The 10,339-nt window shown below is 41.4% G+C and overlaps 1 protein-coding gene and 10 non-coding genes across 19 annotated transcripts in view; 1 reads left to right on the top strand and 10 right to left on the bottom strand.

The window, feature by feature from the left end:
• Positions 1-1,201: 1,201 nt before the first annotated feature.
• On the bottom strand, positions 1,202-1,279 carry LOC114092483 (small nucleolar RNA SNORD81). Its single transcript, XR_003582737.1, has one exon. It is a non-coding gene; the product is annotated as a small nucleolar RNA SNORD81 (small nucleolar RNA).
• A 139-nt stretch (positions 1,280-1,418) lies between these two features.
• Positions 1,419-1,496, bottom strand: LOC114092485 (small nucleolar RNA SNORD47). Its single transcript, XR_003582741.1, has one exon. It is a non-coding gene; the product is annotated as a small nucleolar RNA SNORD47 (small nucleolar RNA).
• Positions 1,497-2,058: 562 nt separating this feature from the next.
• Positions 2,059-2,138, bottom strand: LOC114092488 (small nucleolar RNA snR60/Z15/Z230/Z193/J17). The gene has a single exon (XR_003582744.1). It is a non-coding gene; the product is annotated as a small nucleolar RNA snR60/Z15/Z230/Z193/J17 (small nucleolar RNA).
• Positions 2,139-2,356: 218 nt separating this feature from the next.
• Positions 2,357-2,438, bottom strand: LOC114092484 (small nucleolar RNA SNORD79). Its single transcript, XR_003582738.1, has one exon. It is a non-coding gene; the product is annotated as a small nucleolar RNA SNORD79 (small nucleolar RNA).
• A 547-nt stretch (positions 2,439-2,985) lies between these two features.
• Positions 2,986-3,050, bottom strand: LOC114092494 (small nucleolar RNA SNORD78). The gene has a single exon (XR_003582749.1). It is a non-coding gene; the product is annotated as a small nucleolar RNA SNORD78 (small nucleolar RNA).
• Positions 3,051-3,267: 217 nt separating this feature from the next.
• Positions 3,268-3,329, bottom strand: LOC114092487 (small nucleolar RNA SNORD44). Its single transcript, XR_003582743.1, has one exon. It is a non-coding gene; the product is annotated as a small nucleolar RNA SNORD44 (small nucleolar RNA).
• A 269-nt stretch (positions 3,330-3,598) lies between these two features.
• Positions 3,599-3,665, bottom strand: LOC114092493 (small nucleolar RNA SNORD77). The gene has a single exon (XR_003582748.1). It is a non-coding gene; the product is annotated as a small nucleolar RNA SNORD77 (small nucleolar RNA).
• Positions 3,666-3,899: 234 nt separating this feature from the next.
• On the bottom strand, positions 3,900-3,980 carry LOC114092482 (small nucleolar RNA SNORD24). Its single transcript, XR_003582736.1, has one exon. It is a non-coding gene; the product is annotated as a small nucleolar RNA SNORD24 (small nucleolar RNA).
• Positions 3,981-4,121: 141 nt separating this feature from the next.
• On the bottom strand, positions 4,122-4,184 carry LOC114092495 (small nucleolar RNA SNORD75). Its single transcript, XR_003582750.1, has one exon. It is a non-coding gene; the product is annotated as a small nucleolar RNA SNORD75 (small nucleolar RNA).
• A 557-nt stretch (positions 4,185-4,741) lies between these two features.
• On the bottom strand, positions 4,742-4,822 carry LOC114092486 (small nucleolar RNA SNORD74). Its single transcript, XR_003582742.1, has one exon. It is a non-coding gene; the product is annotated as a small nucleolar RNA SNORD74 (small nucleolar RNA).
• A 608-nt stretch (positions 4,823-5,430) lies between these two features.
• Zbtb37 (zinc finger and BTB domain containing 37) overlaps positions 5,431-10,339 on the top strand; it is a 38,663-nt gene continuing 33,754 nt past the window's right edge. For 7 of the 9 annotated variants that reach the window (XR_011704012.1, XR_011704009.1, XR_011704011.1 and 4 more), the window contains exons 1-3: positions 6,067-6,147; positions 7,150-8,106; positions 9,804-9,903. Coding sequence is in view for 3 of the 9 variants with exons in the window: in XM_071600295.1 (XP_071456396.1) it covers positions 7,184-8,106; positions 9,804-9,903 (1,023 nt within the window). In the remaining 6 variants the exon portion in view is untranslated. Of the gene's footprint in view, positions 5,458-6,066; positions 6,148-7,146; positions 8,107-9,803; positions 9,904-10,339 lie in introns of those variants that run through there. The other 2 variants (XM_071600297.1, XM_071600296.1) reach the window with 2 other exon arrangements.

Here is a 10,339-nt window from a genome sequence, read left to right as displayed (position 1 = left end):
ACTGCTGAGTCCCAGCCCCCTCACCTTTTTCTTGTAACATTTTATAAAAATGTTAGGTGGGACATCTGAGCAACTGCAGATACATATCCTATGTATCATATTTCTATGACTAATGATCAAGTCTCAAGACATGCCTTGCAAATTCCTATCATTTGGCCAAGCTTCTCAGTTCCATGCAGTCACACATTGGGTTTGTTTTTTTAAGTATTGAGTTACACCATGGAGAAAGGATAAATTTAAACTGTCCTGAAAACCTGTAAGATGAATATGGTAAAGGGCATGTTCAAAGATGAATGTGGTAGAAACAGGGCCATTCTGCTTAGCACACAACCAAGTTTGTCAATATAGCCACCCATTATGACAAAAATAACTTATGAAATGCTAACAGATTTCTTCAGGAAATTTAGGGAGTTAACTGGCAATCCACACTGACAAAACACATTGACTCCCGATTTGCAGTTCAGGCAAAAAAATATAAGGCAAATGCTCCACTGAGAAGTACCAATAACTTTATCTAATTGCTTTATCTATTGTTATCCATCCTATAGGGTATATCACTTTTGACATAACCATTTATGTCTCTCTTGTCCAAAATATTCGGCTGATAGGTATTTCAATGACCTATTACTTTGAGTAAATCTCAAAAAACATTTTTCTTTGGGAGGTTTCACCAAGCAGTGATAATCCAAATTTGATATTTCCCTTAGTCTTAAGTTCTCTCCATGACTTGAGATTTTTATTGTCTTTCAGGTACTTTAAAAAGCACTGACCCAGTCTTTCAGCCCCATAATGAATCCTTCAAATATATGGCTCATCCTGAGTAGATCTTATTTCTGTTGGCATTTAATATGGCATTTCAAGCAGAAAACAACAAGACACCCAATACCAGTGTTATTGCCTACACTGATAAAGAAGTCTTCATGACTTGTACAGGCTCTATTTCAACTCAAAATGACAAAGCACTAAAATTTTCCTTAGTGACTTTTATTAGGCACCTTTATTCCCTTCCCCATCATGCTTGAAATATACTTCATGGGTTCAACCCCCAGCCCAAAACTAGACTCAGATCTCTTCAGAAACTTAAAGTGATGACATATTCAATCTTCTATCCCAAGAGAAGAGCATCCATCCAGCTTCCTGCAACAAAAAACACTTTTTAGCCACATTTCCAGATTACAACTTAAATGGTACTTGGGGAACACAGAATATCAGATCTTTTTACTGTCATCAAGTGATCAGTGAGAGAGTTCAAGTTGGGGTGAGATCATCATGTATTCAGAATAGTAATTAGTGCTGATAGTTTCAATACTTACCTAAAGGTTAAGTGATATCCCTGCAGCTGCCACAAAAGCCCTAAAACAAAAAAGTCCATATTAATCATGGCAAAAAAATGTTACAGGATGCTTTTTAGGTGTAGTAACCTCAGAATCAAAAATGGAACGGTTTTGAAAGTGATATCATTACATTCATTTGGCAGAATCATTACATCACTGGTTACATACTAAAATATGTAATATATGTACTAAATCTTGACATACCTAGATCTCAGGATGCAGCACACCTGTTAAAGAAAACAAGTACACACTTGAAATTTATCGTACTTTATGGTGGAGAACATAGATTAGCTTTTCATGAAGCCCAGGGTTCAATCCCCAGCATCCCAAAGTAAATGGTAAAGGTCCTACTCTCTTTCATTTTAGTGGCATATTTTTATCTTTAAAAAAAATAGCTCATTTGGGGCAAGTGAAGTAATTTTTTAAAAAGTATGTTTTAGTTAAGCTAAGTAATTTTGAGTATGTAATAAAATTATCCTAAGTTTTGGTACTAACCTCCCCAATCATGAGTTCTCATTATTGCTTCTCCTGGGCTCATGAGATGGTCATCCCTCAGGATAGTGTAGATAGGAGGATCATAGACACACCTTGTCCAGCTTCACTCCTGGCATTAATGGAAAATACAGGGTAGGATCTGAAACAGTCATTGTAGTACCAAGTCCATAAAAATTTTGTATGGGGACAATAAAGGTCATTTTTAACAGAATGAGTTAGATTGTTGAGCCAGATACATCAGATAGGAGCGAAAGACATGATTGCTCATCAGTGAAAATCTGCTGAACTATGTTATCATCATTGTATCGGCTTTGAGAACATCTAGTCTATATCCAGCTTGAGGCCTGAGGTGCCCACCTAGTATATGCAAGGCCTTAGTTCACCCCTTAATTAAAATCTTGAGACTGATGTACCTTTGCTTAAAACTTCTTGCCACTGCTTCCCAAGCTGAGTCTGTGTACCTGCAGGAATTTAGTCTAACTTAGCAATAGGTTTTTTAACAAAGATATTTCTAAATATTTTCCAACTACTGTTTCAGTTTAACGTTAATCTTCATTCTCTGTCAGAGAGATTCCCATCTGTTTCAACTTTAAGTCATCATTAACAGCACCTTACACAATAAGTATGTAAGATAAATGATACATACCTTTAAATAGTTTCAGGGCTGGGGTTGTGACTCAGTGGTTGCATGCTTGCCTGGCATGCATGAGGCACTGTGTTCGATTCTCAGCACCACATAATAAAGGTCCGTCAACAACTTTAAAATATTAAAAAAAAAACAGGTCTCCAATCTGTAAAGTTATTGCTTTAGAAACTTCTTCCCAACAGTTTCATACTAACTTTGAAAACAGTTATTTACCTTATTTACAAATACTTGCAACCCTTATTCAATTGTTAAATCTACTTTATATATAGTAAAGTTATTTCTGGTCTACTGGTTTAACAAGAAATAATCCTTAAACTTAACAATTCATTAGTAAAATTATGTTTCAAAATTATAAACCTAAGACATCAGGAACTAAAAAATTGTTTTTGTGGTCTTACCCAATCATGCTATCCAGATCAAAATGTGTTTCCAGGAACTACAAATGAAAGTATGAGGAACTTTGTTAGTATGCTAAATGTCATCAATTCTCTTCAAACTGTATGTCTTGGGTTCTTCAGCATAAAACTTGTCTACATGCTCATTTCAGGTCAGACATTTGAACAACATCATTACACAAACCCCATTTGGAGCATGCTCAAATATGCCAAATTTTCATTCACTTTTAAATTATGCAACAGGCATGCAGTTTATTGGCATTCTCAGGTAATGCTTTCCAATACTTACTAGAAAAATAAAGCAGATCCAAAGAAATCATCCTCCACCTAATGAATAAGGGTGATTTTAGAATAGCCAAATATGAAATTTCTCCCAGCCCAAACCAACAATGCCCGAAATCAGTTAGAGCTAATTAAAAACTTCACGTTCAGTCAGTTATCTTCTTATCATCATCCAGGCCACACTGACCTCACAGAAATGGTAACAGGCAAGATACTGGCATTTAATGAATTTAGCCCTCATGCTTGAGTGCTTACTACAAAAAAATGCAATCCAAAAACGCCATCTTTTTTGCCCAGCTACCTATGTTTAGTGGAATGCTTTACTCACCATTTCTACTTCTGGTTTTCTATCTAGTGCCTAAAAAAAATATATAAAAAATTTTAGATCTTAAAGTTGCTAATTGCCATATTGCTTATGCTAATTAACAGCCATGAACAACAATCCCAGATACATCAGAAAAGGTAAATTTCTTCATGCCTTAAATCTGCTGAACTATGCAACCATCACAGTATCTGCCTCTTCCGCCTGCCCCCAGAAGTTTGATTTAGGAATTAGAGCAGATCACATCTACAAAGGGGGAAATGCTAATAAGATTGTTTTGTCTACTTTCAATTTTAAATAATGCATGAGCATATAAATGTTTCTAACCTTGCGTCCATTGCTGGAGAGGCTCTTTTTTACCTGGGAAAAAACAATTTCATGTTACCAAGGTGCAATCTCTACAGTCCCCAAATAACTATTTTGTGTGCCTCAGTTAAAATAATGGTGGTTTAGTCTATCGTCATTCTTGCAGTCAAGAGTAGCAAATAAATGTCATCATTGTAGCACATTAATCTAAATCCCTTATGAGGAAATTTCAGTATCTTACCTTAGCATTCATTCCTTTGGCATGTAACTAGAAAACAAATAATACAATGAGAAACATCCTTGGGTGAATTAAAAATCAGATTACATGTTCAAAATATTAAAGCCTCAGAATGAAATTTTTCAGAAATCCCTTCTGTCCACTACTCTTTACACCATCATAGGCTTAATATAAAAGCTATCTCTATGAATATTTCATTCTTACCTGCATGCAAGATGCCATCCGGGGCCACACTGCAGCTATTTCGGAATGCTGAAGCAAGTAGATATAGTTTAGGGGACACCCTGCGTCTCTAAACAGAAAAACGTTTGGAGATGTGGCTCCTGGGTTCAATTTCCAGTGTCCACACAAAATAACCCACATTACATACCTACCCCATACCATTTCTAATACGTTAGACCTTAAATTCATTCGTTCCATTTAAGTTAATATTTTACCACATTTGTTACTATCTAATACCGATAGTTCATACCACCATAGGCTTAAGTAAATGATGCACTTCATGTTGCAAAATAACAATGCAACTAAAAATCACTGATAAAAAATCGTGAATACATATGAATATGCAAGCAAGAAATACACTGTTATGCACCAAAATGGTGCACTGCGGAATCCAGCCACCTAAAAGAACCACGTGGGCTCTTCTGTCCTTCCCTCAGATCGAGCCGCTCCAGGCTGGGAGCGCCATTACTGGAACAAAGGCCTACTCTGGCGACTCGGCGCCGGCCGCCTTCAGAGCCGTTGGCATTCTTCAACACTCTTCAGATGTCCCTACCAACTAAGGCTTCATCACAGGCAGGGCACTCGAGCCGCGTCTTCCTCATAGTTTAAGCCCCCAAATCCCAACGCTATCTAGGTCGCGCGGGCTCCCAACACGCCATCTCCCCCTCCGCCTAGAGAGGCCTGCAAATGCGCGCCTTAGGCCTAGCAAAGCAACCCGTTCGGGAAGGACAAAACACGCCTAAGAGTTCCAAGAGCTGACCGCTTTCAACCACCGCAAAGCAGCAACCTACCTACTCCCGATCAGACTCGCAGCACTGAAAGACCGATATGGCGCCCGAACTCCAGTATAAGAGCGTTATTCTTCGTGACGTCACAACGCCCGCCCCTCCCCTCGCCGCCGCTGCTCCGCCCCGCACCCTCTCTAAGCCACCTCCCCTCCTCCAGCCCCACCTCCCGCCCGCTCCCGAGGTCCCGCCCGACCTCGTAATTTGGGGCGGGGACACGACCGCTCACGTGACGCTGGGATCCGCCCTCCTCCTCGCCCGGGAGGAAACGTTGAGAGGGGAGGGGGCGCGAACGGAAAGCGCTGGGGGAGGGGGACGGTGTAAGGGTGAGCGATTTCCTTCCGGCACGTCGCCCGCTCCGGGGGAGGGGGCGGGGGGTTTCACTTCCGGGACGGTGTTCCGGCCCATTCCGGCCCATTTCCACCCCCGGAGGTAGGTGCTGCTCCTCTACTGGGCTCGAGACCCGTTCCCCGGCCCCGCCGCCCTGCCCCGTGGCCGCCCCGCCCGTCTGCGCCGCAGCCCGCTCCCGCGACGCCCAGGCGCTTCCCCGCACCGCCCCTCACGGCACCGGCGACCTTCCGCCCCTTTGGCCCTGAGCCGGGCCGAGCCGCAGACCCGCCCTCTCGCGGGGCCCCTCCCTCAAGACCCCGGGTGGGCGGCCCCCTCCCCCGGGCCGCCGGGACACACCCAGATGCACACACCCACCTCCGGCCGCTCCCCTCCCGCGACGCACCGCCTGGACCCGGGCCCGGGGCGCCGCCCCCTTCCCAGTGCTCTGCCCTCACCTTTGCGCCCGCTCCTCGTTCCTCCGTGACATGTCGCCCCTCACCCAGTTCCGTTTCCCCACGCTTCCTAACGCAGACGAAAGCCGCTCAAGTTCCAGAGTGGCCAACCCCATGGCGATCCCGATTCTCCCTCTTTCAGCTCTCACTCCTCCAGTGCCGACGGTAGAGAAAGACTTTACTCCAGGTCTTCCTCCTCACTGGGGAATTGCCGGAAAGAGCAAACAAAAAAGGCGCTGGTGTAGGCTCCAAAATAAACACATCTGAATTCATGATGGCATCGACAGAGGCTCTTATTGGATTAAAAGTTTCAAAACAAACAATAACGCTTTGGAAAAAGGTCAGATTGGCTAAAGTTGGTTCTTGAAAGCAGTGTGTACACTTCCCTGTTTACTGTTAAATGTGTTGTCAATGCGGGGCAATGCTGTGAGCTTCTTAGGATAAGTTCCTGCAGTTTCAAGGCATATGCAACTATGAATATAAAACTTTAGATAAGTGGAGGTGCACTGGACTTAAAGCATTGTCTTCCTTATGAGATTTCTGCAAACTGTACTCTATAAACTATTAAAAACAATTGGATGCAGTCGCATTCTTTCAATGTATTTGTAAATGTTCTATTGTTACCAGCTCTAGGGAAGCAAATTTCAGGATCAAAGTATCATCACCACTCTGAAATTCCCAACCTCGAATTCGAATAGTGGCAGATTTCATGACCTTTCCTAACTTTGAGAACTGAACTTTGAAGTTCTCTGTGTTTTGATCTGATTCCTGACACAGCTGCAGAATTTTTCTTAATGTAGGGTTTGCCTCAGAGAGCCATATCCAAAGGCTTACTGTGGGAGCTCTGACTTCTAAACTTAAAAATTGGCCTGCATTCATATGGGATATTAGTCACTTTACAAAGTAATAAGCATAACTCAAGCAGCATGTTTTAAAACGTTAAGAGGTATATCCAGTCAATCTATCTGTGTGTAGATACATTTATTCAAAAAGCTTTCCTCCTTCAAAGTTGTAATGTTGTCATAGGATTTTATATTCAGTCTGCAAATACATTGCCATTAACGTCCCTCCTCCCTTTTGTCAAACTTCTGTTTTGCTGTTGTATAAAGAAAGCATGATCATAGTTTGAATTTTTAGGAGTCTAAAGATTGCTTTTTTGATGTTAACTATCTTGCTGTGAAACAGACTAAAAAACCTGTAGGTAATATGATTTCCATATCTCAACATCAGGTATCTCTTTGTACTTGGAGATTTTACCAAATGATATTTTTAAGTATGTTTGAACTAAAAAGCATCAGGGTAATAAAATTATGATTAATGAGAACATGGTTTCTTTCAGCAGGGTTGAATGCCTGCCTGCACCTTCAGGCACGACCATGGAGAAAGGTGGGAACATACAATTGGAGATCCCTGACTTCAGCAACTCAGTCCTCAGCCATCTAAATCAACTGCGCATGCAGGGCCGTCTCTGTGATATTGTGGTCAATGTGCAAGGACAAGCTTTTCGGGCTCATAAAGTGGTACTGGCGGCCAGCTCCCCCTATTTCCGGGATCATATGTCCTTGAATGAAATGAGTACTGTCTCCATTTCAGTCATCAAGAACCCTACTGTTTTTGAACAGCTTCTTTCTTTCTGTTACACGGGGCGGATATGCCTGCAGCTGGCAGATATCATCAGCTACCTAACAGCTGCCAGTTTTCTGCAAATGCAGCATATTATAGACAAATGTACACAGATCCTAGAGGGTATTCATTTCAAAATTAATGTGGCTGAGGTTGAAGCAGAATTAAGTCAAACAAGGACAAAGCATCAAGATAGGCCTCCTGAGTCTCACAGGGTTACACCAAATCTAAACCGCTCCCTTAGCCCACGACATAATACCCCAAAGGGAAACCGGCGAGGGCAGGTCAGTGCTGTGCTAGATATCAGAGAGCTAAGTCCCCCTGAGGAGTCCACCAGCCCTCAGATAATTGAACAGAGTTCTGATGTAGAAAGCCGGGAGCCCATTCTTCGAATCAACCGGGCAGGACAGTGGTATGTGGAGACAGGAGTAGCAGACCGGGGTGGCCGGAGTGATGATGAAGTTAGGGTTCTTGGAGCAGTGCACATCAAAACTGAAAATCTCGAGGAGTGGCTTGGGCCTGAGAATCAGCCTTCTGGAGAAGATGGGAGTAGTGCAGAGGAAGTCACAGCCATGGTAATTGACACCACAGGCCATGGTTCTGTAGGACAGGAGAGTTACACCTTAGGGTCTTCAGGAGCCAAGGTGGCTCGGCCAACAAGCAGTGAAGTTGACAGGTAAGTTCTGAGTTTTTTTCCCTTCTAATGGCTCTTGTACAGACATCACTAAGAGGGTCCTCTGTGTGGTACAGACATGTTTACCACATGTACTTAGCCAGAATAAGTTGATGTTGGGGATTTGAGGTGTCCAAAAGACCTGTATCCTTATTTTTTTAAAGCAGGAAGCTCCTAGTCATGATGTATTCACAATGCTATGAGAACTAGGGTAAAGTTAGACACCTACATGAATCAACATCCGCAGCCACACTAGGATCAGTCATTGCCAGGGCTTTCTCAGGATTCCCGGCAAGGAACTGATCATCAGTTGGGAACCTGGCAGCATTGCCCTTCCTTGGTTATCACACAGGTATGTGCCTTGGGGAGTTAAACTTTCCTTTGTGGCACTATATGCTTTTCTTTGCGCCCACCTAACAAACTAGAGGAAGTGTGGTATCATCAGTGATTGTTTCACATTAGTGTCAACATAGTACACTGAATCCAAAGAAAAGCTTTTTGGTTATTCTTCATTCTTATTTTCATTTGTCATTTGGTGGTCTCTTATCTGTTCTCTGTCAAAGATGAATGCTGCTACTGCAGACCTGAGACTGTCCTTTTTCACCAGTGGTACTGTGCCCTGTGCCTCACTTCTCTCTTCCTAATACATCAAATTTTTTAGAACATTTATCTTTGATGGAAATAGCACTAATTTTAATCTAAGCCAATTGAAACAAAGAAATAATTTATATTGTAATATTTGTTCTTTCTCCTCTTAAAAGTAAATAAAAATTAGCCAGGCATGGTGGTGCACATCTGTAACCCCAACAACTAAGAAGGCTGTGGGGCAGGAGGATTACAAGTTCAAAGCCAGCCTCAGCAACTTAGCAAGACCCTGTCTCAAATTGAAAAAAAAAAAAAAAAGATGGGCTGGGGATGTGGCTCGGTGGGTAAATGCCACTGGGTTCAATCCCTGGTGCCAAAAGTTTAATTAATTAATTAATTAAAATTGAGTGATGAAAACTAAGGATACCATTTCTTTGGCATATAGCTGATCTTTAGAGACACTACTGTTTCACACATTCAGATACTACACTGTATCTACTTAAGGTGGTTTTGATTTAAGTACTGAACTATTAAGTGTGCCTTTAATAGTTAAAATATTCTCGAAGGCTGGGGTAGTAACTCAGTGGTAGAATGCTTGCCTAGCACATGTGAGGCCCTGGTATTATGTCCATCTATAACTAAAAAATAGATATTAAAAATATATATGTATATATATTTTTGAACATTCAACTTATTGGTCCCAATGTTAGAACTGTATTTTCCTATGTTAGAACTTCAACAAAAATATCAATTTAAATGCAAGGATTGTATTTTCTATGATGTATGTCAACAGTCTGAAATACTTAACAGGTTATAATGGGGTCTAGGGGAAAAAACAACCAAAAACCCAATGTTACAGAACCATTTTTTATTTATTCTTTTACCCCTTTTCCAGTACTTATGCAGGGGTAGAAAGCTTATATTTAGCTATAGTTTCACCAGCTCATAGGATTTACTATGCATTTTGTTTTTAAATTTACTAGGACAGACCTTTTTACCTTATTTCAAACCAGGTTATATATTGACTGTGAAAGTATTTTTCAGTCATCAGTTGCTTGGTTGTCCCTTCCTCAGCCACTACTTTTCTATAGTACCTTTATGCTCCTCTCCAACAGATTCAGCCCCTCCGGCAGTGTTGTCCCCTTGGCTGAGAGACACAGAGCCCGAAGTGAGTCTCCTGGGAGAGTGGATGAGCCCAAGCAGCCAAGCTCCCAGGTATGTTGTTGTGGGCTTACAGCTGCTGTATAACTGGAGGAATTACCAACTGACTGAACAGAATTTAATGAATGAAAGGAAAGATGTAGTGGCCTTGCTGAAGAAATATTTGATTACTTTATTCTTGTTTATGAGCTTGCCAGAAATACATTTTTGGCATCAATATTGTTTGGGAAGTAGAAAAAAAAAATAACAAGATTGTGATACTCTTTCCTGATTGTAGGGGCCATTCTCTATTCCTGACAGTAAAATTAACTGCTGAAAACTACATGCAGGTAATTTAGGACCCAGAAGAGAAAGTGTATGATTTTGTATGTGTGAGAGTATGACACCAAGCACAGTAACTAATTTATAATGGTATGTATGTATAAACAGATTGCTTATACAATTCAGATGTGTGCTGTTTTGTATGCATGTATTTTTTTTATTTATTCTC

Source organism: Marmota flaviventris, chromosome 12, assembly GCF_047511675.1.
Source record: "Marmota flaviventris isolate mMarFla1 chromosome 12, mMarFla1.hap1, whole genome shotgun sequence".
Lineage (NCBI taxonomy): Eukaryota > Metazoa > Chordata > Mammalia > Rodentia > Sciuridae > Marmota > Marmota flaviventris.
Note: the sequence above shows the minus strand (reverse complement) of the source record. Positions and strands in the feature narration are given on the sequence as shown.